Raw genomic sequence first — 25,592 nt, forward strand, 5'->3', positions numbered from 1 at the left:
GCTCTCCAAGACTCATATTTACATGCACTTTCTCACAAGTTAGTTGTGGATCTATTATTCCACCCATAAAGCTAAAAAGAAAACGCTTGCGAAATAATGTTTTTAATTTATGTTCACAAGGTTTAGGAAAATCAAAATTATATGATTTGTGCGTGATTTTTTAATATTTTGTTTGTTTGTTTACTTTCAAGATAATAAGTATATTTCCAAAGTCACGATATAATAGTTTTGCAAGAAGCAATATAGAAACATTTTTTATGGGATCATTAGAGGGTACTAACTTATGTCTCAACAATTTGCAAGAAGTAATATAGAAACATTTTTTATGGGATCATTAGAGGGTACTAACTTATGTCTCAGCAATGTCAATAGGGAAACCATTATGCCAAAGACAATTGAGCTTGATAGAATAGTTCATATTGAAAAACACAAGCTTTTAGGAAACATATTTTTATTTTCATTTTGTAGATTAGATTCTCTTGTATAAGTGTTGGGATGAAAAAAATTCTTTTCACCTAAATCATTTGTGCAATGAAATTAGGAAAGCTCCATTTGAAAAGAGTAGCAAAGTCAATTTACTATAGAACCACCATACTAGTGTAAACAATATTTTTGAGATAAGTGTTTGATATTATAGGTACTCATGGGTGAGCCATGATGCTTAGGAAAAAAATTTACTATCAAAAAATGTCATGGAAGCTAGTATAAGATTGTCATGTTATCATGTCATTCGCTAGATGTCGATCGACCATTTTTTTGTCAGTCTTGTAAATTGATTGGATTTTTGACAGTTTCATTCAAAGTATTCTAAATTTTTTTATTTTAAAAATAGCTTTAATTTATGTGTCAAATTGATATGAATGAGAAGAATCCGATAGATCTCATTAAAAGACCTTCTACAAAAATAAACTTTTGAGATGTAATAAATTGTTCAACATTTATTGTAGATTTTGAACAAGTTTATTCTAGTTGCTCTAAATCATTTTAAATTTCAAAAGAGACTTTTGACGTTGTGATAAATTGTTCAACTTCAGTCCATTGACTTTATAGATTCTTTTGTTAGGCGTGAAATTAATACCGTCTAAGAGATTGAAAGCTAACAACAATGAGACAAAATTGTCAAATATGAATAAAAGAGATATTATAGTTCCTATTTGAAAGATGTGTTCAAACTTTATTCTAGATTTTGGACCAGTCTATTCTAATAGTTCTAGATTGTGAAGTTGCCAAGTTGTTCAACCTCCATCCATTAATGGATTTGTTTTGTTACGTGTGAATTTAACACGGTCAAGGGATCAAAAGCTAACAAAAATGAGATATTCAAAGTTGTTTGGGGGCGTGTTTGATTTTAGATGAGGCTGGGTGGCAAAAAATTCCATGTCGCCTCAAAAACCAAAATGAAACGTGAAAGAATGTAGCGGCACCTTGTTAGTATAAAGACTTCCCTCCTGAGCAGTCTGCCTTTCTAGGTTTGCATATTCCTAAGACAGTAGCAAACTGAAGCAACAATCTGCCTTTCTCGATTTGCATAGTATTATGGATCTCAATATGAGTTTTTCTGCGATAGGACTTACAATCTTATTGTTTACTGTATCACTGTCCCTTCTCTTGGGATGGACGAGGAAAAAAAATGGGAGGACAGGACAAATGCCGACTTCAATACTGGCGACTTCAGTCCTTGTTTGGAGTGGCTGGAGTTGCAGGGGCTGAGGCAACGCGTAAAGAATGTCAGTCAGCAGTTGGATGCCGTGTTCCACAAAATAATTGCTGAACATGAGCAGCGCAAAGGGAGGTGTAGCGCGGAGGAGGAGGACGAGGAGCGACATAAGGACTTGGTTGACGTGCTTGTGGACACGGAAATCACACTAAAAAATAAGAAGGCTATCCTTATGGTAAGACAACTCTCAACTTTAAATTTAATTTCTTGTGAATAATGTAGTTAGTTTAGAGTATATAAAAGTAGAGATTAAGATAGAGTGAGAGAAATAGATAGAGAAATAGAGAGAAATAGAGAGAAAAGTAGAAAGAGATAAAAATAGGAGGTACAAAGAGAGATAAAGAGATATACAAGTATATAGAAAGAGGGAGAGATAGAGAGAAGACATAAATAGATATAGAGGGAGAGATAAAGGGAGAAATAGGGATATATGTGTTACTATGATAGAATGATAGAAAGAGAGAGATATATAAGGAGAAGTACAGTGAGAGAACCAAACATTAGTAGATTGGCCAAAGAACTTACAAGATATCTAATATATAGATTTGAGTGACTGCTTGCTTGTAGCTAACCGTTGCGTTGTGGGGTATAATTATTATAATATTTATTATCTTATTATTTTATTATTCTATTATTATTAATATTCATATTATATTATCACTAAATTGAATTTATAAATATTGTATTATCATTTTTTAATTATAATAATATTAATACAATAATATAAATAATACATAATATATATACTAACAATATATATAATACTAACAATAATATAATATAATATTGATTAAATTATATAAATATTTTTTATTATATCTTAATATTATTATATTCTTAATTTTAGAATATTATAATAATAATAATATAAGCTATTATAATAATAATGTAATATTAATAGTAACAAAAGATGTGCTTTCTCTTCTCTTAATATACAAATAATAGGGTGGAAGCTTCAAAACTAGGTCTAATATGAGAAATTATTAAAAAAAAAAAAAAAGAGGAAAGAAAAAATATCACAGAGTGGATGATCTAACATGAGCCACGATAAAATAAATAATAAAAATAAACCCAACTTGCTAAAATCCTCAATGAAACAAAAACAATGAAATTTAAAAGCACAATCAAAAGTAAACACAACTATTATAAATGAAGAGTAGAAAAATGATCCATAAAATTAAATGCATTGGATATGTAATATAAAATTAAAAAAATAATGGTTTGATTTTTACACTGATTGGAACCAATAGAAAGAGAGATAAAAGATTTTTTGAAATTATTAAATAAAAAAAATAATTATAAACTATAGAATTGTAGTTCAAATTTTCAATTCTATACATTTATTGGCTAAACTATTTAAAAAATTGGATTGAATGGATGGAATAGTATCCTCCTTGGCAGAAACTAATAAAACTCCTACAATAAATATAGAGTTCAAAATCAAGACATAGTTAAAAGGTGAAGAACAACAAAGTATGATTAATCAATACTATTCATTGTTTTTTTCTAAATGAGAGTACTCCTTATTTATCCTTTTATTTATCCTCTTAGAAATAACTAGTGTTTTTCATTGTAATAGTTTCTTATAAGACCCTTTTTAAATTGTGAAAGTTTTATATAAATGCGCTTTTTTCTTATGTTTTGGGATCATCTTAATTAGAATGTACAAAACATAAAGACTAGTTTACAAGTGACATAATTTGTAGCACTTTAGCTAATGACATGATATCTCTCTATCATTTTTATCACAAACTTCAGTAAAGTGGCTTAAATAACTCTTGAATGTGATAGAGTGCATGCACTCCACCCTCTAAAAAATAAATATAGACTTTACACTATTTGATTATTTCACCTATTTTACTAAAAGTATTTCATTATCGACCTCAAGAAGTTTTGCATCCCAATTTAAATGTAACTCAACGTATTTTTCTTAAAATTATCCTCTTGAACACTTTTCTTAGGTTAATGTGGAATTCCTTGTAAGTTACTATGACAAACTAGAAAGGATATAAAAAAAAGGACTATATTCCAAAGAAAGAATGTTGTGCCACTATATTCACATGGGAAGAAATATGATAAACACCTAAATCTTCTACTATCTATGGTTGTTTAATTATAGAAACCACAGTTTATAAAAATATTGGAATTGATAGAATGATATTTGTATGTGACAAAGGTTAAAATATGTGTTACTAGAATATTTTTTTGAAATTTAAGATGATTTTTTATTAATTTCTAGTTCCTTTATAAAAATAGAAGTGTGATTTCCACTTATGAGAGGAGGGTTATGAAATTTACTATATATGTTAATGTAGTGTTTGCATTTATTTATATTAATAATATCCATTTAATTATTTTACTTAAACAATTCATCACTACATATAGGATATGTTTGTTGATGGAGTAGAGACAACCGCTACTACATCGGAATGGATAATGAGTGAATTAGTGGCAAACCCACATGTGATGAAGAGATTACAAGAAGAAATTGATTTTGCAGCTCGAAAGAATGAGAAAATAAAATTGTCTAATATTGCAACCATGGATTACTTGCATTGTGTGGTGAAGGAGACATTCAGATTGCATCCAATAAGCCCCTTGCTCATACCTCATGAATCCATGGAATCTTGTATTGTTGAAGGACCTCATCATCACTACTCGATACCAAAAAAGACAAGGATTGTCATTAATGATTGGGCTATAGGAAGAGATCCAAGTGTATGGGAAGATCCCTTGGAATTTAGGCCTGAGAGATTTGTGGGTAAATATTTTGATATCACCATAGATCCAGATTTAAGAATAGTTCCTTTTAGGACCGGAAGGAGAGTCTTCCCTAGTGTTTCTATGGCCATTGCCAATATTGAGATTGCATTGGTACATCTTGTCAACTACTTTAACTGGAGAAGCAAAGAGGAGTTAGACATGAATGAATCTTTTGGATCCACCATTCCTTGAAAAGTGCATCTCTTCGCTATTCTAACTTGGAGGTTAAGTGCGAATGCACCTTATTCCCTTAAAATATGATTACTATAAAAATATTTCCTATATTTCCACCTAAAACCTAACTATTATAAATAAATATTCTTCCCATTATGGGATGAATATAGGCTTTATATATATTAGAATACATTAACTTGAACACTATCATAAATAAATTACTTCATCTTTTACCTATTATACCTAATATGTTATTGTTCAACATGTTTTTTTTTCCTTCTATAATATGTTCATAGGTAAAATTTGTTGATTTGATATTTCTTTGGAGAACTTAATATGATCATCAACTGATGGATAATCATCTATATTCCCATGAGTTCTTTAACTTGAATATATTTTCTTTAGTGTAATATTTTTAATGAGCATATATCATTGCAAATTTGTAATTCTAAATATGTTATGGTGTTTATTTTTATGCTATGTTGGATTGTTGTCACTTCCCTTATAATTTTGAACTCGTATCCTCTAGCTATGTTATACTATTCAAAACTTAAATTAACAAGTAATTTAATTTTAAATAAAAATAAGCATAAATAATACTTGCATAAAATTCACCCAAAATTTCAATGCAATAATATAAATCAATAATTAGAAAAGATCTTATAAGAATGTCTTTTTTTAAGTCAAATAAATTAAAAATGCTCGAACAATTTTCTCCTTTGCTTACTTTAAATTATCCTTAAAGTGAATAATTTTTTTGGATACATTACCTTAAGATACCTAAGATTTTAAATTGTATAATTTTGATAGTAGAGAAAGCATCTATAGAATATAAATTATTTGAATTGATAGTAATAGAAATATAATATTAGATAGAAAAAAAAGTTAAATACATGAACCGTAAAGATATTATTTAAAGCTTCTTTGATTAAAAATTTATAGTCATGTTGTTTAAAAAAAGCAATTTTAAATTGATTTCTTTAATTGATATTCTAGATTTTCATCTATCTTTGTGAGTAAAAATCTACAAAGAGGTACCAATTATGTGTATTTTGTTAAGCATTCTATTGGTAAACAGATTTGTCACTATGGTCGTTTATCTAAAACTGACCCTGTTTGCCTGATGAGAAGTGACAAGCGTTCCAACAGTTGGAGAGATTGGAGTGAAACCACAATCTTCCTCTGTGTTTGAGAGGGGTAGCTCCCTTGTATGATAATGGTATTTAGGATTTTTGTGTATTTTTAACCTGAAAGTACATAAAGGAGAAAACATAGAACTTAAACAAGATTAATAACATAAACCCTACTATAAGACATACAAATACCAAGTAGGATTCCATAAATGATAACAATTACAAAAGGGGTCACCGCCAAAAAGGTTAGTCATGCAATGATGATGAAAGAAGTACAGTAAACATCGACACATGAAGAGATAGGTTGTACTAGCACATGCAAGTCAAGATACCATGAAATGATGTGTTTCATCAATAGATTTCACCAATACATAAAGGGATTAATAATTCAACATACGAGAAATTAGTAACGATAACTCATGAATACACTCAAGACACACGTACTCAATGCATTTTTCATTATTCTTTTTGAAAATATACAAGTTCAAAAACCCTCTAGTACAAAGGTATGAACATCAAAAGTTCTCATTTAGTTCCTCTATAAAATTCTGCAGAGTTTTCCCCCTATCGTAAAAGTCTCCCTTACAAATGAAAGAGCCTTGCATTTATAGGCTTGAGAGAGTAACCACCTCATAACCACTAAGATTAACCACTAAGGATAACTAACTAAACAATCATTTAGGATAACTACCTTTTTGGAAACAAGTTGGGATTTACCTAACTTTTATATAAATCAAGTGTAAATCCTTACTTTCAGTTACAATAAGTGAGTTAAGTAACTTTTACAAAAAGTTAAGTGGAAACACTTGAGCAAGAAATCGATTTAGTCAAAGAGAGCACCATGTTTTCTTGAAATCACAAACAACTTGGTTTTCAAGGAAATTCACTCCAAATCCAAATTGGAAAGTTGCTCCTTTTTATGTGATCAAATATCCACCTTTTGTAGTTAAATGCATATCAGCACTATGGAGACTGAAACATTTATAGAAATCCATTCAAATTCTCATCGGAATTATTAAAGCCATTATTCCAAAGGATTTACAAGAGACACATCTTTAATAGAGGCTACTTTAAATTACTCCTCAAATTGATATTTTAAATATCATCTCCCAAACACTTAGTGGATGTCACATTTTCAATGTTTTAACCCGAGCACATGCATTGTCAATTTGTTTCAATGATTTAACTTTAGAAACAATTGCATAAAGGCTGATATCAAAACAATTGATGCAAAGCCTCTTGACACATCAAAATATGATTGAACATCTCTCCATGCATTGCAATCATCAGCAATAATATCCAAGAGAACCTTCTACGTGTTTGAATAAAACCACCCTACTGCCTTATTTTGCCAAGTCGATTCCTCTATCTTTTATGCTTTGATGAATGTCCCCACCCTAATCTAAAGCTCCCATTTTGACATGATCTGAAAATATTCTTGTAAAGGTGGTGAAATTTGGGTGTACACCTGCATATTGCATTCCATAAGGTGACGTCTCTTTGAAGCATTCTATCACACAGTTTACATGCATTGTCTATGCTTCCATAATCTGCATTTGTCAAACATGACATGTATATGTGTATTGGCTATGCTCCCAATATCTGCATTCTGCAACCTTCTATCAAACACTTCACAAGCTTTTATTATGCGTCATGTTCTACATACAAGTCTACCAAAGCGGCTGCAACTACCACACCTGACAAAATTCCTCTATCCTTTGTGCTTTGATGAATACCGTGATAGTTTTGTGCATATCCTACGATCATTGCATTAAATGAGACCATATTTCTTTAAGGCATTCTATCAAACAATTCACTTGTCATGTCTAAGCTTCCATTATTGCATACATCTCCCACAACCATGGAATTCTGTTAAACAACTCAATGTACTTTGTCTATTCTTGCATATTCTGCAACATTGCAAATAAATCCAAACAACTCACGTGCATTGTCTATGAAATCACATTCTTTGAAGTGTTCTGTCAGCCAGTCCACTTGCCTTGGCTACGCCTTCCACATTTTGCATACATATCAATAACTCACGACATGTCTATGCTTCCATAATCTGTAGTGCAGTATTGCTGTGTACTCTTGTTTCCATGGTCAGAATGCATGTCTCTAGGGCAACTGCAATTAACTCCCTCTATTCTTTAATGCCTTGATGAATGTCCATACTGTTGTTTGAAGCATTTTTTTAAAAATAACTCTTATGGAGGAGGTTAAGAATGCTCCAAAACCTTCTTGACAAAGTGGGCCCACACAAGGTTAGGAATGCTCCATTTTGCTAACCTTTTTGACAAAGCGGGCCCACACAAGGTTAGGAATGCTCCATTTTGGAGCATTCTTAACCTTTTTTTATTATTTTTGTCCTCTTGAGGTTATGAAAATGGGTTAAAAATGCTCGAAAATGGAGCATCTTTAACCATTTCTTAAAAATATAATGACCTCGACCTCAAAAACCATTGACCAAGGAGGCGAAATAGAGGAGAAATGGAAAAGACATTTTTAGACAACTTATACCTCCTTAGATGACTTCAAATATTAAAATAATTTAAAATATTAAATTATTTATTTGAAAATAATTTAAATATTATAAATTTAATGCCCAAACTTAGGAAAGATGGCCATATCTTCCAAATGGTAGGGAGTTAGGCTTTGAAATTTAAAACACGTGTTGATGGTAGGGAAACGAGCCAACATCATCATTTATTCCTCATGACAATACCTAGGATGAGAGATTTTGATCATTTTTGGGCGAGGGACATCAAAATTTGAAAGTTTAAAATATAGCAAACTGTGAATTGGGTTCAAGAAAATCTTAGCTACATGATGTTGGGATCTGAGAACACTGAGAGGGGGGTGGATTAGTGTTCTACCAGAATGAATAGTTTTTAACTTTCTAAACCATGCATGTATGTACTGGTAAACAAATAAGCATATAACAAGAAGCAAATAAACCATCCACATAAATGAACACCATAACACAAAGAATTTATATGTGGAAAACCTCAATGAGAAAAAACCACGGTGGGATTTGTGACCCACAATATCAGTTCACTGGTCATATGAAAAGATATTACATAAAACAGGGTCCTGCACTTGCAGGAAGGCACACTGCCTAGAGCATATTGCTCGTCACTAAAGAGCCTCACTGACTACAAGCTTTCTGCCAAAGTAGATTACTAGAAATGAACTCAAGAGTTCATCTGCTATAGAGTTCTAGTTCTACTCTGTACCGGTTCACAAACTTGAACTATTACCAGTATTACTTCTCCTCCAAGAATACTTTCCAAGCTATCTATAGATCATTGCATGATATAATGTTTGCATACAAAAATGATCTCCATAAATATATTTCGCATCTCACAATTCTTCTATATATATATATATCTATTCGATCACAATACCATATATATTAAATTCACCTAGCAAACTAACTTATATACCTATTACACATGATATGCTTTATGTCGGCTTACAATACATTTACAAGAGATATTCAATGTCGGACTCAACATTAATTACAAGATAACTAAATAAATATTCCTCGATGTTAGCTTCCTTGAAGTATTGATGTCAGTGTCGGTGTAGGCCTGAATGCTTCCAATGCTGGTATCTACTGGTATATGCCTCCTAGTGCCAGTTTGTGATTTCCATTAGATCTTTTTGCCATCAATGACAACAAAATGAATCCAATGAGTGTCAATTGCCAACAATCTCCTCCTTTGGCATTGATGGCAACACTCATGTGAAAAATGGATTCCCTGTCGGTGTGCTCCCCCTGAGCAATACACTTCATATACTCCATCTGATAATATTTTCTTTGATATTTTCACATATGTACATACTCCCCCTTTAACATTAATTCCAAAGACCGGTGAAAGTATAAAAAAATGAAAGAATACTGTTAGTATCACTCGAGCTTAGTCATCTTCAGGATTTTTGGGGATGCCTTTTGTAGCAACTGAAGATACGTGTCCCAGCCTAATTTGAAAGTATCAGACATCAATGCAAGTCCACTGAGTAAGTGGGAAAGTTATTCCTTCTCTTGGGTATCTACTAGTGTGGGTTTTACTAGCATATCCATGCATTCTTTCTTGTGAACACCCAATGAATCAAGTCTAGGACTTACCAATCCTCTTAAATTTCTTGCTCTCCTTATTATTTTATCTTTCTCCTTCTCAAAATAGAAAACTTGGTTCTCCAAGGACAAAATTTGTCCATCAACAAATGTAGTTAGTGTAGTCAGTCCATCAAAAGAGTTAGCAATATTAGCCATTTTGTCATATAACTCTTTCAATTTGCTATCTACATTGGCTATAAGATTTCCTAAATTACAACATACTCTATAGATATTAGTACATTGTTTTAAAAAAATTTCAATGGGAATAAGCTTGTCTTCTATTTTCTTCTTCCCAGATTCTATAAGTTGATCAAAGGCTATTCTTTTAACTACAGAGAAACTTTCCAAAGCCTGTCGATCTGCAATCTATCTCAAAGATTAAAAATTATTTGATATGTGCTCTGGTAAAGTCTTGAGCTTACCACAAGGGCTTGCTCCATCCTCAATCTGACAGTCACACATTATTTTGTGCAGTCCAAAGAGTGATTGATCAATTAACTCTTTGTCTACAGTTCCTTCCTTTAGCAATTTCTGAGTGGCCATCATCATTACTTCTATTGGACTTAACTCAGAGACTGATTTCTTCTCGACCTGAGAAGTGTCCATTGCCACAACTCTTGCCAGGGAATCAATTTTACCTGCCGATATGGACTCAGTTGATTTTACCTTGTCCATTTCAACCTCTTTTGCACTGGTGGCTTTGCCACTTGGTGCAGTATCAGTTACTATCGGTGGAGTATCATCCACAGTGTTTCCAATGCCCTGTACATTATCCTACTCAAAATTGGTCTATGTCGGTACATACTGTACACTCTCTTTAACTGTTCGTTGTGGTTGTGCCAAAACTGGAGTTGAACTACCCAAAATACACTTTCCTTTTGATTTGTCAAGAATGGTGCGGGATGTTGCCTTTGCAAATTCTTCTTGGGATGTGAGAAAATCTGGGTTTTTCTGAAAAAAAATAGTCCATCCCTTACTTGTCTCATTTATCACCTCATTTACTCTTCCCATCATAAGGCTTATCTGTTGTTTTTTACTACTGAAAATTGTCCTATTAGTAGTATCTATACATCTTTTTATCTCTTCATTATTTATAATACCACATTGTTCCAAAAGTGCAACTTCCTTGATTTCCCTATCCCTCTTGATAGCATCAAGTCTTCTAGCCTCAAGTTTATTATACAGGGATAAAGGCATTTCCTTTAAAATTTCAACTACGGATTTCTTATAGATGTCTATATACAGTAAAATAGCCTCTTCTAACTCATTTTGCTCATTTTCTTCAAAGTCTTCATAATATTTTCATATATTCTTTAATATTCCATCTTTTGTAACTTCATCAATAATTTCAACACATGTCATTGTTGTCTTACCATTTCCAGTATCATCACCCTTCTTCTTTTTGCTTGTGGTTTCCGGTGTGACTGGTTTCCTCTTCTGCATAGGCTTCCTTATCGGTGGCGGAGGTGCAGTAGGCTTAGCTGCATTTCTGACAAGTCTCCTCCTAGGTTTTGCCTTTTGTTGCTCTACCAATAGTTTTACCATATTCTTCCTTTGCACCCTTCTGAAAGCCAGAGGCTCATTATCCTCAGAGTCAGAGTCGGAAGTGATTGGGGAAATGTGTACTTGTGGCTTCTTCAGTAGTAACCTTTGCTGGTTTGACTGCCTGTTTAGATTTGGAGCTCAGCTGAGTGTCTATCTTATAAAGAACATCTTGTACATATGCAAAGATCTTTTCTATTTTCTTTTCTCTTCACTTCCTATTAAAACTAGTTTTCACTTCAAGAGCCTTCTCTCCTATTGTACCAAAGTGTTCTATCTTATCATCTAATGGGGCATCTAACAACATCTTTGCATAGAGCTCAAAAATTCTATCATCTACCTCATATCCAAGCTCAGTAATCCAGATTTGCCTAGCTTTAACTGCTTCCATGAGAGTTTCATCAATTTTCACCATGAAACATATGTCAGTGGAATACTTATCCACGATATTCTTTGAAATTCTCTCCCTTTTCCTCATGTTTTCTTGAAAAGTCTTAAAATACCCCCAAAGTTTCTCATCTCTGTCGGTACCAAGACCGGTGATAGCTATCTTAATCTACATACCCACCGATATGTCATGAGCCCATTGCTTCTTTCCTAAATTGCGTAGCTCATTCAGGAAGTAAAGCATTAAACAAACAATTAAGTTTCCATATCTGAAGGTGTCTTTCTTGGTTCCTTTAATCTTGGTAAGGTTTAGAATCAATTCACTCCTCATACATTCACATAAATCATACTTCACATTATTCCTTAGCATCTGATATGCAACATTAATGCATGAACTTGCAACAAAATTCAATCGGTTGGATTGAGTTACCTTGTAGCCTATGATAATGCTTGCGAAATTTATGTCTGTGTCATTTATTGTGTTTATCCTCATTGATCTATTATCAGTTGTAAAACCGGTGAGTTTCTAAACCTCTGTGTTGGAAATTTTCTTACCAGGTTCTTGTTTGACCCTGGGTAACCTGGTGACAGCTTGAATTACCTCCTTTGTGATCATGTAAGGCCTATCTTGCCAAATGAATTCATTGTGAACCCCGCTCAAAATGTATCAGATCACCTCATCCTTAAATTCTAGTAAATACAGAATACCGATTAACCCTAGATCCTCAATTGCTTTGAATTCTGGTTTGATCATTCTGGTGTCTCCTAGTATCATTGATTGATACATGCTTTTGATTTCTTTGGTGCCTAAATCCTCAAGAGTGTAGTGAATGTATGCCCTCACATCTTCAACATACATTACTTCATCAGGAACCCTATAAAAGGCTCCCTTAGAGTCTTCCTTCTTGGCAATTTCGGGAACCTCCTTAAAGATTGGCCTTAACCTATCCTTGACTTCGACAACGGTGGGATTTCCAAAAATTAGGTGCTGAAGATCTAGATGCCATGTCAAGAAATACCTGAGAGTGAATGTCAGTGAAAGACTTGAGTGCTTCAGATAATTGCTCGAAATCTTCTCTCAATGCTTTGCTTGCTCTTAGTTTGCCTTTACTTCGCTCTAATTGCTTGAATGCTTGGTGAGTTAAAATGAATTCACTTACCCTCTTTTATCAGCAAATAAAACCCTAACTTTCTATAATTAATGCTTCACCAACAACCCTATGGATGTCGGTTTCACAGTTATGTGTCAGGGTAACCTTCATCGATGATGAACACATTTCTCCAAATCTCTTTCCTGATCTCCTTAGATCTCTTCTGAGGTAATATGCAAAATTTAACAGTGACTTTGCCAACCCCTAAGGCTTATGCCTCAGTTACCGGTGAAATTTCTTGTCAGTGGAGGAATACTCTATTCTACTGGTGGATTTGTCGGTATAGATCCATCTCCACTTTGTTCTTCATATTTTCTAACCCATCTCTTGGTGTGATCTTGTTGTATTTAATCTACCTTCTTCTTTCCTTTCTCATTATTAACCGGTTGAGTCTTGCTTCTGCAATACTTAGCAATATGACCTATTTTGTTGCATGCATAGCATGTAACATTATTCTTTTGAATTGCTTTGATATATTCGGTATTATTATTTCTTGACCTACAATGATTAGAAAAATTTCCAAACTTTCCATATGCATGATATTTAACATGCATTCTACAATCTTTTGATCTATGACCATATTTCTTGCAGTTTGTGCTTTGACCAGGAATAGAATTGTAGTTTTGATTTTCCTTATTTCTACATTGTTTAGCTATATGCCCAAATTTATTGCAAACAAAACATCTACCATTGAATTTATAAGCATTATATTGTCTTACCGGTTTCTTCTGTTTTGATGAGTTCTGCATACCGGTTGTCTAATCTTCATTTGCAGTACCAGAGCTTTCACTTTGTACAAATCCAAGTCCTCTAGAATCATCAATTTGTCTTTGTCTTTTCAATAAGTCATCCAACTATGCAGTACTGATCCTAAACTTTTCTTTATACTTACTTGCAGTAGTCATATCATCTCTCAGAGTGGTTACTTGTCTTTCAAGTTCTTGTTCATTATTCCGGGAGTGTGCCAAATCAGTCCTCAATAGATTATTCTCATGAGTCAATATTCCACATTCATCAAACTTGTTCTTCAGAGATAAAACAAGATTATCTTCCTTCTTCTTTCTATCCTCAATATCTTTTGATAACCTCATGGTCAGATCTTGCATTTCATTTTTCATGAGCATGTTTGCTTGACTTAGTTTCTAACATTTTTCCTTAAGAGCATTCTTCTCCTCATCATCCAATTGTTGTAGAATTTCTTTTCTCTTGGCTTGAGCAAATGATAACCTTTCTTGTAGGATAAGAATGAATTCATTTGAAAAATTTAATTCTTCTTGCAATTTCAAGTTCTTCATCCTTTCAACATCATAATCCTCAAGAGCCATCTCAAGTTGCTTCTCCATAGCCATGTTCAAAGATTCTGGTTTCAGGATCTTCCTCAAGCTGTTAAAATTCTTCCAAGGTACCAAGCTCTAATACCAATTGTTGGGATCTGAGAACACTAAGAGGGGGGGTGAATCAGTGTTTCACCAAAATGAACAGTTTTTAACTTTCTAAACCATGCATGTATGTACCGGTAAACAAATAAGTATATAACAAGAAGCAAATAAACCATCCACATAAATGAATGCCATAACACACAAAATTTATACATGGAAAACCTCAATGAGGAAAAACCACAATGGGATTTGTGACTCACAATATTAGTTCACTGGCCATATGAAAAGATATTACATAAAACAGGGGCATGCACTTGCAGGAAGGCACACTACCTAGAGTATACTGCTCATCACTAAGGAGCCTCACTGACTACAAGCTTTCTGCCAAATTAAATTACTGAAATGAACTCAAGAGTGCATCTTCTATAGAGTTTCGGTTCTGGTTCTGCGAGCTATACTAGTTCACAAACTTGAACTATTACCAATATTACTTATCCTTGAAGAATGCTTTCCAAGCTATCTATAGATCAGTGCATGATATAATGTTCGCATATAAAAATGATCTCCATACATATATTTGGCATCTCACAATTCTGCTATACCTATATATGTCTATCTCTATTCCATCACAATACCATATATATTAAATTGACCTAGCAGACTAACTTATATACCTATTACACATGATATGCCTTATGTCGGCTTACAATGCATTTACAAGAGATATTCAATGTTGGCCTCGACAATAATTACAAAATGATTTAATAAATAAATGTTCCTTGATGTCGGCTTCCTTGAAGTATTGATGTCAGTGTCAGTGTCGGTGTAGACCTAAATGCTTCCAACGTTGGTATCTGTCGGTATATGCCTCCTAGTGCTAGTTTGTGACTTCCATCAGATCTTGTTGCCATCAATGACAACAAAATGAATCCAATGAGTGTCAGTTGCCAACACGTGATACAAAATGATGCTTGGAACCTGCCTATCAAAATATTTCCCTCAATTCTTGGTAATTTTCAAAACACATGCATTTTCCTTATTTTGACCGGCAATGGCCTTGGATCACATGCTCACTGCTTACTCATAAACACATATTTGAGCCTTCATTCAACAGTGGGACCAATGTAAATTTCAAATTTTAGGTATGCCAGATATGGGGGCAACATCTAGATTTGACTGGGGAAAAAGACTGCAAAGGACACAGGATGAACCCAAAATCTCTGGTTCACAGGCTAGTGCACTATCCATTGGGCAATCGAGTCAAAGAGGAAACAACATAGGGAAAGCTGGAGAAACAAGACACAAACCAAAAATAGGACAAACACAATAGAAACTTCTAACTAAATATGTACATGGTAGACAAAGCCCACCTCGAACTTCTCCAGGATTGTCATACAAAACCATTCATGGGCTGAGAGAAATATGCACCTTTATGAAAATGTGGTGTACATCCATGTGACACCTGCAATCTCAACAAGTTGGCAAGATCAACATGTATAAGATGAGAAATATATTTGAGCAATGAACCAAACAACCATCTCTCATCATAAATCTACACGCTCTCTTGAAAGATATGGGTACCACTTTGAACATTATTGGCAATATGTGGAATATTCTCAAGCATACCTATATCCTCTATCTGAAGATCCCTTTGATAGTCTGGTTTGCAATAAATTAATCCACGAATTGGACAACCTTCATATAATCTATGATGTGAAGAAATTTGAGTAGACACAACCATCAAATCCTATTCTTGAGTATCAACTTGAAAATTGTCTGTAAAAATACACCCATGTGAAAATAAAGGATTGAGGTACACACTTTCACCATAGGATAAGTCATCGTTTGAAGCCTTCAAACACCAATCTGGAATACAAACATTATGAGAATTAACTTCAAGGGCTTCCTTCATTAGACCATCCATTACCTCATTTATCTCTACATTTTTGATACAGTTCCCAAAACTATTCTAGATTGTATAAGGATGTCTTCTTGATCTAAATATTCAAACGGAAGATTTCTTTGAACCTTGAATACTTCATAAGGCATAGATTGCAATTCCATCAAAATAGGGACATTTTTTGATATACCTACATGGATTTCATCTTCAACCCTCTCATAGACATCTGCATTATTTTTTGTGTTCTCTTGTCCCAATGATTCCTCTTCATCACACTCTTCATGAAATTTGAAAACTTCATACTCAGGTGGCATGTATGATAAAGAGTGGATGCTTGATGGTTCATCTTCTTTCACTTGGGGTTGATCTAGAAGTTTGGTAAGGTCTCCATTTTTTAAGATAAACAATATGTCTGCAAAATTTTACTTTTGGTTGCTTCTCCATTAGTCATATATGTATGAGGTTGTCCACTAGGTATCATACCTTTGATTTCCTCGGAAAAATTTTCATCTTCAACTGTAAGTGATGGATGAATGAGAATATCTTCTCCACATAGAAAGTCATCGTCAGAAGAACTAAGACACCAAGTTGGAATGAAGACTATAGGGGATTCATCTTGGGATGCTCTTTCTTCATCATCTTCTTCAAGCTTCAGCTGCATGCATGTCTGAAAAGAATTTGATTCATCATCTCCAAGCTCTTTGTTTTCAAGTTGATAGAAGATTTTTTATTTTCTATGACAATCTTCATAGTTCTCATGGCATTTTTCAATAAAATCTTCTTTCTCTATCTCACTCACCTTTAGATCTTTCTCTTGACATGTATCCTTACAAGTAGTTGTGACTTCATCTTCTTCTGCATATACACATTCTACTGAGCTCCTTTCATTACTTTTCTCAAAAGAATTTATATCAATGAGAAAATAATTCTCATTCTCATCTTTTTGTTCAATCTTTTGCAGCTTTTGAAGCAACGAAGGGTGCACATTATCAAGATCAAGATGTCTAATTCCATAGAAGTTTTTCAAAAACTCGATCAGTTTTGAATCATTGAGAATCTGATTTTGTTGAGGAATAGGTAGGGGAGAATGAGCATTATTATCTATTGTTGATTCAAGAATACAATCACGAGAAAAAATTTGGTTCTCTTTTCCACATCTTTCCTCAATCTTTTGCAGAGTCTGGAGTAGAGAAGGATTAATTTTATGATGATCAAGTTTCTTTCCATTGTAGAAACTCTTCAAGAATTTAACTTGTTCAGGATTATCAAGACTTTGATTCTTTTGAGTAGCTAATACTGGAGTTCAAGATCACTTTTGTCTTCATCTCTCTTGATTGTTGTTGATTTAGGTAAATGATCACAAGCAAGAAAACCAATCTCCTTTCCATCCTTTTCTTCAATATCTTGCAACACTTGACATAAAGAGGGATGAATCTTATCAGGAGTAAACTGCATGCCACCATAAAAGCTTTAAAAGAAGTTGACTTGTATGGACTCATCAAGAACTTGCTTCTTTTGAGATAAATAGTCTTCATTATCACTTTCACTGTCACTTTCCAACTTTCCTTTGTACCAAACCATTGTTCTAAATTTGTTCTTTCAGAAAGAGTCTCCAAGCTTCATTCTGAATAAGGTACCTTACAATTTCTGAGGAACAAAGCACATTGGTATTTCTCTCCCCAACAGAGTCACCAAAAATCTATTAGTAAACAGATTTTTCACTGCGGTCGTTTATCTGAAATTGACCCTATTTGCCCGATGAGCAGTGACAAACATTCCAACAGTTGGAGAGATTGGAGTGAAACCACAATCTTCCTTTGCATTTGAGAGGGGCAGCTCCCTCGTATGATAAGGGTATTTAGGATTTGTGTGTACTTTTAACCTGAAAGTACATAAAGGAGAAAACATATAAATTAAACAAGATTAATAACATAAACCCTACTAGAAGACATAAGAATACCAAGTAGGATTCCATAAATGATAATAATTACAAAAGGGGTCACCGCCAAATAGGTTAGTCATGCAATGATGATGAAAAAAGTACAATAAACCTCGACACATGAAGAGATATGTTGTACTACCACATGAAAGTCGAGATACCATGAAATGATGTGTCTCATCAATAGATTTCACCACATTCCTAATCAATCTATGTGGATATCATAAGTACATAATTTTAATAGACAAAGTTGAAGAGGGTTTATATTGCAATGTGTTGTATCTAACACAATATTGAAGAGGGGTCATGTTTTTTTTTTTGACATAGGGACCAAATAACTAGCAATAAGGGGTGTGCAAGGGAAGGTGTAGCATGGAGGATGCAAAGAGAAACATAAGGACTTGGTTGGCATGCTTATGGACATGAAAATCATAGTAGAAGATAAGAAGGCTATCCTTATGGCAAGGAAACTCTCAACTTCTACATAATTAGGAGATTTTTGCAATTTTAATTTGTGAGATTTAAATCACTTAGAATTTTTAGTAATTTAAGGATAATTTATGTGAGATTTTTTTTGATATGTGAATTTTAATGTTTATTAATTGTCATAACTGAATAAAACATTTAGAATAAATATAGAGAATAATGATATAATTAGTTAGAATTATTCATTGTTCTTTTAAATAAGAGTAATATATATTTATCTTTTATTTATCATCTTACAAATAACTAGTGTTTTTCTAATAATAGTTTTTTATAAGAGTTCATTTTAATAGTGAAAGTTTTTTTGTAAATGTACCTTTCTCTTATATTTTTGGCTCATATTAATTAGAATGTTCAAAACATAAAGAATAGCTTACAAGTGATGGATTTTGTTAAACATTAGCTAATGAGATGATATCCTTGCATCGTTTATCAAAAACTTGAGTAAAGTTGCCTAAATAAATCTCGATCATGATAGAGAGCATGCACTCCAGCCTCTAGGAAATAAATCTACACCTTACACTATTTAATCATTTCACCTATTTTTCTAAATGTATTCTATTATTGACCTCAATATATTTTTCATTCCAATTTAAATGTAACTCGTGTTTTTTTTTCATAAAATTATTCTCTTAAAAACTTTTCTTGGGTGAATGTGGAACTTCTTGTAAGTTAATATGGTAAACAAGAAATTATCTAAAGTGATAGACCATATTCTGAATAAATGAAGTTGTGATTTAATATTTGTGTAAAGAAATATTATAAACATGTAAATCTTCTAGTGTCTATGGTTGATTAATCATAGAAGCCATGTCAACAGGACCTCATCCTTATTCATAATAAATATTGGACTTGATAAAAGGACCGCACTATGTAAAAAAGGTTAAAGTGATACTAATATATCTTTTTTAAAGCTTGAGATATATTTTTATTAACTACTAGTTCCTTTAAAAGAAATAGAAGTGTGATTTTCACTTGTGAGAGGTGGATAATAAATTTTATTATTTATGTTAATGTAGTATTTGCATTAAATTGTATTAATAATATATATTTTAATAATATTATTTAATCAATAGTGTTAAATGCTAGGAGAAATGGAATGAGTGCATGTAGGCGAAGGAGTTGGATGGTGGGTGAACCAAACGGATGAAGGCTTATCGATGTCTGAATTGTGAATGTACCACATAGCTAACCAATCTGATGGAAGAACTAGGGATAAATCCTTAATTTTAATAGTCATTCCATCCTTGAAATGCTGAATCTAGACCTTATCAGTGGAAAATAAATAACCACTATTTAAAATCTCTTTCTAAAGAAGCAATGGGTCCAAAATCTTTGGAATATTGAAAAAAGAGGAGGACCCACTTACCTTACTATGGGAGTTGACAGCTAACACTCCTTCTAGACCATTGATCTCTAATCCATGATCGGGGGGCTTACTCTTTAGGAAAAAAAATATGACCAACTTTAGGTGACCTAGTATTGTTCACTAACATTCCCACCAAACCAACATCATTAATAGCTCAGGGAAGTTTCTGATTTCCATTAGAATCCCTCTTACATATATGAAAACCATGGGATTCTTGCCCATCACTCGCACAACTCATTTAAAAAATGGTTGAACCAAATTGTTAAAATGTAGCAACTAGATTGTTAAGAATATGAAGATGATGAAGAAGAGATGTTGTTTTTTATTATGTTAGTAGGAAGAAGGCCTTGAACCCTTACAAAATAGAAAAATCAGAGAGTAGAATCACAGAATCTGACATCAAATAGCTAGAGAAACAAAACCATAGTAGCCTCTCTCAGAAGTAATAAAAAATCATCATATCCACATAATTAAACATACTGTTCTGATCTAGCCACCATCTACCCAAAATATAACTACAAATAACTAAACATAAAGAGTCCATAAACTTAATAGAGCAGATAGTTTTAATAAAAGTCTTGAGGAAAATGAGACGCACGCCTATTCATAAGAAATCATTATAACAACTACGCCTAACAATACTATACATCATCATAGAGCAAAATAAGAAAAACATAAACTTCTTAATCTTCCCTAATGAGGTTCCAGTTCCACTCCAATCTCTGCACCTATTTATTCTAAATCTCCAAGGGGATTGTATCCTCATTCTTGTCTTCTTCATCTAGTTTTCCTTGCTTTGACAACTTCCTAACTTTCTTCTTCATCTTTCTCTGTCTAGAGACAAATCCCATGGAAGCTTTCCTCATTATGCCATCAGTTTTGGCGCACAGAGAACTTAAGGAATTGCCCATTTGATGATATCCTTCCTTGTACTCTTCTATTTTGGCTTCTAGGTTCATAACCCTTACTTGTAGTTCAATCATCTAGTTATGCAGCTTCCTAGTTTTGTCCCTCTCCACACTAAAGAGTGAATCTTGAGAGCAAGGAACCACATCTACATCATCTAAAGAGTTATGGGGTAGGGAAACCGGTTCAGAATCCTCCATGTCCTCCAAAGATTCACTCTCCTCTTCCATTTACTCCTTATAGTTCTCCTCATGTTCTTCCTCTTCCACTTGAAACTCCTCATCATCTGTATCCTCATTAGAGGAAGCTTCATCATCTTCTGGGGTAAATTCCTCATCAAATTCATAAGTGGTCACTTTAGGTTCAATTTTAACCCTTCTATCTTTGGCCAGGAGATGGGCCAACCTTCTCTCCCTAGAGCTGCCCTCCTTCTTTTCCTTCTCATGCATCCTCTTCTCTTCCTTGTCAGAGTCATGTAAGTCAAGGTCTATGGTGATACTTTTCCTGGAGGAGTCTTTACGGAGCTTTCTGGCCTTAACAAGGCCATTTTTAGGGGTTTCTAATTTTATATTATCAAGGTTAATTTTAAGCACAACCACCTCTAGGTTTCCTATTCTTTCTCAATATGGGGCTTCTTACCTTTAGATTTGGTCATAGGAGTACTGTTAACTGAAGGTAGGATGTTGGTCTCCATGAGCTCAATTTAACAGAGGAGCCATGGACCTCATCCTTATGCTTAGAGTTTCCTGGAAGGGTAAGAAAATAGATACGATGGAGGGAGTGGTCAAAGGCATATTTATGCTAATATAAATAAGCCCTTGGGGTAGTAGAGGATTAGCGCATTAGCAATGCTGGTTGCCAGTGAAGTGAAAAGAAAATAAGGTAATTATATCCTTTCTCCGTGCCTAATGTGATTGAAGATGGGAAAATGATAGTCGTGCATAGAGGTATAATGTCCTTCTAAGGTAAAGTATTTCATAACAAAATAGCTAACAATAGCATAGGGCATAGGAAGGGCAAAATGACCATACCCATTTTGCACTACCACCAACCTCTCTCCTTTTTCAAAGAATTTCTTCATGTAGTGCTTGTAATCTCCTAAGATTTATTGTTACTAGGTAGTTGCAAAATTTATTTATCATACTAATAATAATTGTCACATATTAAAATAATATTAAATAAAGAGTTTGGAATTGCAAAGAGTGTTGGTGTAAAAGCCCGAGTCATTAGAAATATAGCAACATTCATTTTGGTTAGATGTTTATTTTTAATATTGAAATATGTGTGTGTGTTTGAAAGATATAATTTATGATGAAATAAAAAAATTAAAGTGGGCAATTAAAAAAGTTTCTTATGTTGGCACTAGAAGGGGTGTCGTGGGGGTGTTAGAAAATAGTGCTTAACATAGGTTATTTAATAGAATAAAGATTAATTAATAGTAGTTGTTAATTCTTAGTTGGTTATGGATAATTAGTTTGTTAGAAGACTTTTCAAAGTTTTTTTTCTATAAATGTTTAAAATTGCTTATTGATGAGTGAAGAATTATTAGATTTGACCGTTTGTCTCAAATTCCAACAAATATTACATGGATATTTCAAAACAAAAGTTACTTCTAAATACTTAAAAATTAAAATGTAAAAAGAAAATTAATAAATAATCAATCAATACTTATAAAATAATTTATTTGTCTTATTTTTCACTTGAATCAACTGCTCTTTGAACACTAGTTACACTTATTTATCTACCTAGAAATAATTTGCATATCTCAAACTCAAATTTTGGAGTAAAATAAAATTCATTAAGTTGCAATAGTTTCTATAAAGCAGGCCCTATTCATGTTTCCATACATGAATTATATCGTTTCCATTAGCTATTAAAGATTTAATTATTATATTAGGATATTAAAGAGCTATGTTATAGGTGGACTGATACAAGTAAGTAATGATGTTGACTGCAACTTAAAAGAGGTGTGGACATGAAATACATGAAAATATTGATCTCCTTGAAAATTTTCCATAAAATTTTCTCTCATAGATGTATTGTACTTTGTGTAAGTTAATAGAGCTTCATTTTAAGTATTTATCATCATTTAATTTGAAATTTTGATGATTTTATTGAGGTTTAATTGATCTTTTTAGTATGATTTTTTTTCTATACGATACATAACTAAAATATTTCTTTTTCATTAATTTTTATTATCACAAGCTAAAAATCAAATTATTTTGTTTTTGCTTTTTGCTTGATGTATCTAGGAGACACGCCCCTAGACTTATTCCCTAGGAACAAGAAGGGATTATGGACAATAGTCTTATTGTAGACTGCCATCCACAATAGAAACCTTTAGCTAGCCTACTAGTGGTTCATCCAATTGATTTGATTCTAGCAAGTTATCTTAGATGAGTTTTTCTATTTCACCAAATCATGCTATAGGAAAAGAAAGAAAAGATAAAAATAGCGATGGATGGAACACTCTCCAGAACACTATTAAGGTATAAAACCAAAACCCTCCCCACTCTACTACTGTTTTAGTTTCCTTGCAGCTTTGTGTTTTCTATGTTGGCTAGCCTTAAACAACACACACTAAGCAACATATCAAGCCTAGAGAATGTTAGTTAATTCTGAGTGTTTAACACTTTTAAGTCTAGAAATGTATTCTTAGTGTGATCACACACCTTAAGCAATATATTAAGCCTAAAAAATGTCAGTCATCTCTGAATGTTTAACACTTTTAAGCATAAAAAAATAAGCTTAATGTATGTGATTTAAGCCATTCCTTCTAAGTTCTAAACTTTAATCCCATATGTAGCTTTTTCCATGCACCCTCTTATTCATTGAAACAACACAAAACCGCATAATTATAATGAAAAACATAAACAGTAACGACTTCCCTAGCAGTCACGCATGAGGTGAGAATGCAAAAGATTTCTTATTTGAGAAACTACAGAGCAGTAGAAGCAGGAAGCTGGACTTGACTGATTATGAACATACTCTTTGTAACATATGACAGATGATGATACGTTTCTCTTCACACTCGTCTTCAGTTAAATTTATTACACACAACATGCCCATAATCAGCTAGTATTACGTCGATAAGTCATTTGGTCCAAAGTCTGATATTTTTCCAACGAGACTCCATGCAAGATGAAGCGTTATTATTAGCATAAACTCCACACTTAAAATAATGGTTGGCAAGACCTCCGTCATTAGCCACTACCTTCTCCTGCCCATCCACGAACACAAACACTTTCCCTTCATCTGTATTGTGGATACCATTGAGATGAATCCACCGATCATAAATATCAGATGCCACAACTTGGTCATTGTAATGCCTAAGATTTCCGTTGGAAACCAGAAGCATTAACGACGTGGCATGTTTGACAGCGCCGAAAACTTGCATGACGCACACTCCCGACGTTCCCCGCGGTACATACATGTCCCCCTCAAACTGCCACACTCCATTTGTATAGTCATATCCCTGCAGCATATATCATCATTCAAATTAAACAAACACATAATGTCTTAGAGCACTTTATATAAAATTTTAGAGGAAATTTTTTATAATAAATTTAACCTGGATGCGGATTTCTGTCCTGGGCCTGGTCTTGCTCTCAGGACTATGGGGTTTGTCATCGCTGTAAACCCACATGGAATGGACGCCATCAATGAAGCTGTAGCGCTCATATTCCTCCTTGTCATATGGCTTCTGTATAATAAAATTTGTTGCATTTAAAACCACTTCGGTAAAGCCTTTAGTTGGTGAGGCAGTTGAATCCGCATATACACTTGCAATCCAAATCAAAACACCACCCAAAATCGCTAACATCCTCGCCATTAATAAATCTGTAGATGCAGATCAAATGTCTGTCTGCTTCATGCAACCATCTCAGATTTTATGGTGATAAAAATTGAAAACATTATTCATAATAATATCTGAATTAGTTATTTTTTATGTTTTCAAATATGCTTTGAGACCGGCAGACGACCGACTGACATAAAATAATCACCTGAAAAATCTTTCGTAATGAAGAAGACATTGGACACTCACGGGATCCAAAAGCCCGCAGAAGACAATACTTTCATTAGTTTATTGAAGATAACTGAGCTCATACTTGTAATAAAAGTAAATTTTTAAAGGAATTTTAATCAAATCAGCTCTTTTTTTATTATATCTGGCCTAGTCTTTTAGAGTGGTTGTGCCAGTGGTCCATTACTCAGCATTCATTAATTTAAGGGTGATTGTTTTGGAGTGTGATTAACGTTGGGTCTCTGAAAAACACATTTTATTAAAAAATTCTCCAAAAAGAATACCTATAAAATGAAATGAGACCGACAGAAATAATCCAGTCGTAATGGTAGTCCCTATCACAACAAGGTGCCTGAGAAATAAATAGATACTACTTGGATTACTAGTTTGGGTTTTTTTTTACTATGGCCTCACGTAGTTCTATCAGCCACTGTTTTTTCTGTATTTAAAGACGATGCATATCGGTAACTACCCAAGATGATACACAAGTTTTTGCATGGGTGGCACTCATCAAAACATCCGTAACACAGGAAACGAAAGATTCCATGAACAAAATTTTTGACTAGTTTTTAATAATTTTATAGATGCCAAATTCTCTATTA

General features: G+C 33.3%; 2 protein-coding genes across 2 annotated transcripts; one reads left to right on the top strand and one right to left on the bottom strand.

Annotated features, from left to right (window-relative positions):
• The first annotated feature begins 1,613 nt into the window (after positions 1–1,613).
• LOC131039122 (cytochrome P450 71AU50-like) lies at positions 1,614–4,672 on the top strand. Its single transcript, XM_057971776.2, has 2 exons — positions 1,614–1,892; positions 4,103–4,672. Exons 1-2 carry the CDS (start codon positions 1,614–1,616, stop codon positions 4,670–4,672), a joined length of 849 nt encoding a protein of 282 aa, XP_057827759.2.
• A 12,887-nt stretch (positions 4,673–17,559) lies between these two features.
• LOC131039123 (citrate-binding protein-like) lies at positions 17,560–24,798 on the bottom strand. Its single transcript, XM_057971777.2, has 3 exons — positions 24,538–24,798; positions 24,072–24,441; positions 17,560–17,588 (listed from the first exon to the last, which is right to left on the bottom strand). The coding sequence occupies exons 1-3, from the start codon at positions 24,796–24,798 to the stop codon at positions 17,560–17,562; spliced, it is 660 nt and encodes a 219-aa protein (XP_057827760.2).
• Positions 24,799–25,592: the final 794 nt, after the last annotated feature.

Source organism: Cryptomeria japonica, chromosome 10, assembly GCF_030272615.1.
Source record: "Cryptomeria japonica chromosome 10, Sugi_1.0, whole genome shotgun sequence".
Lineage (NCBI taxonomy): Eukaryota > Viridiplantae > Streptophyta > Pinopsida > Cupressales > Cupressaceae > Cryptomeria > Cryptomeria japonica.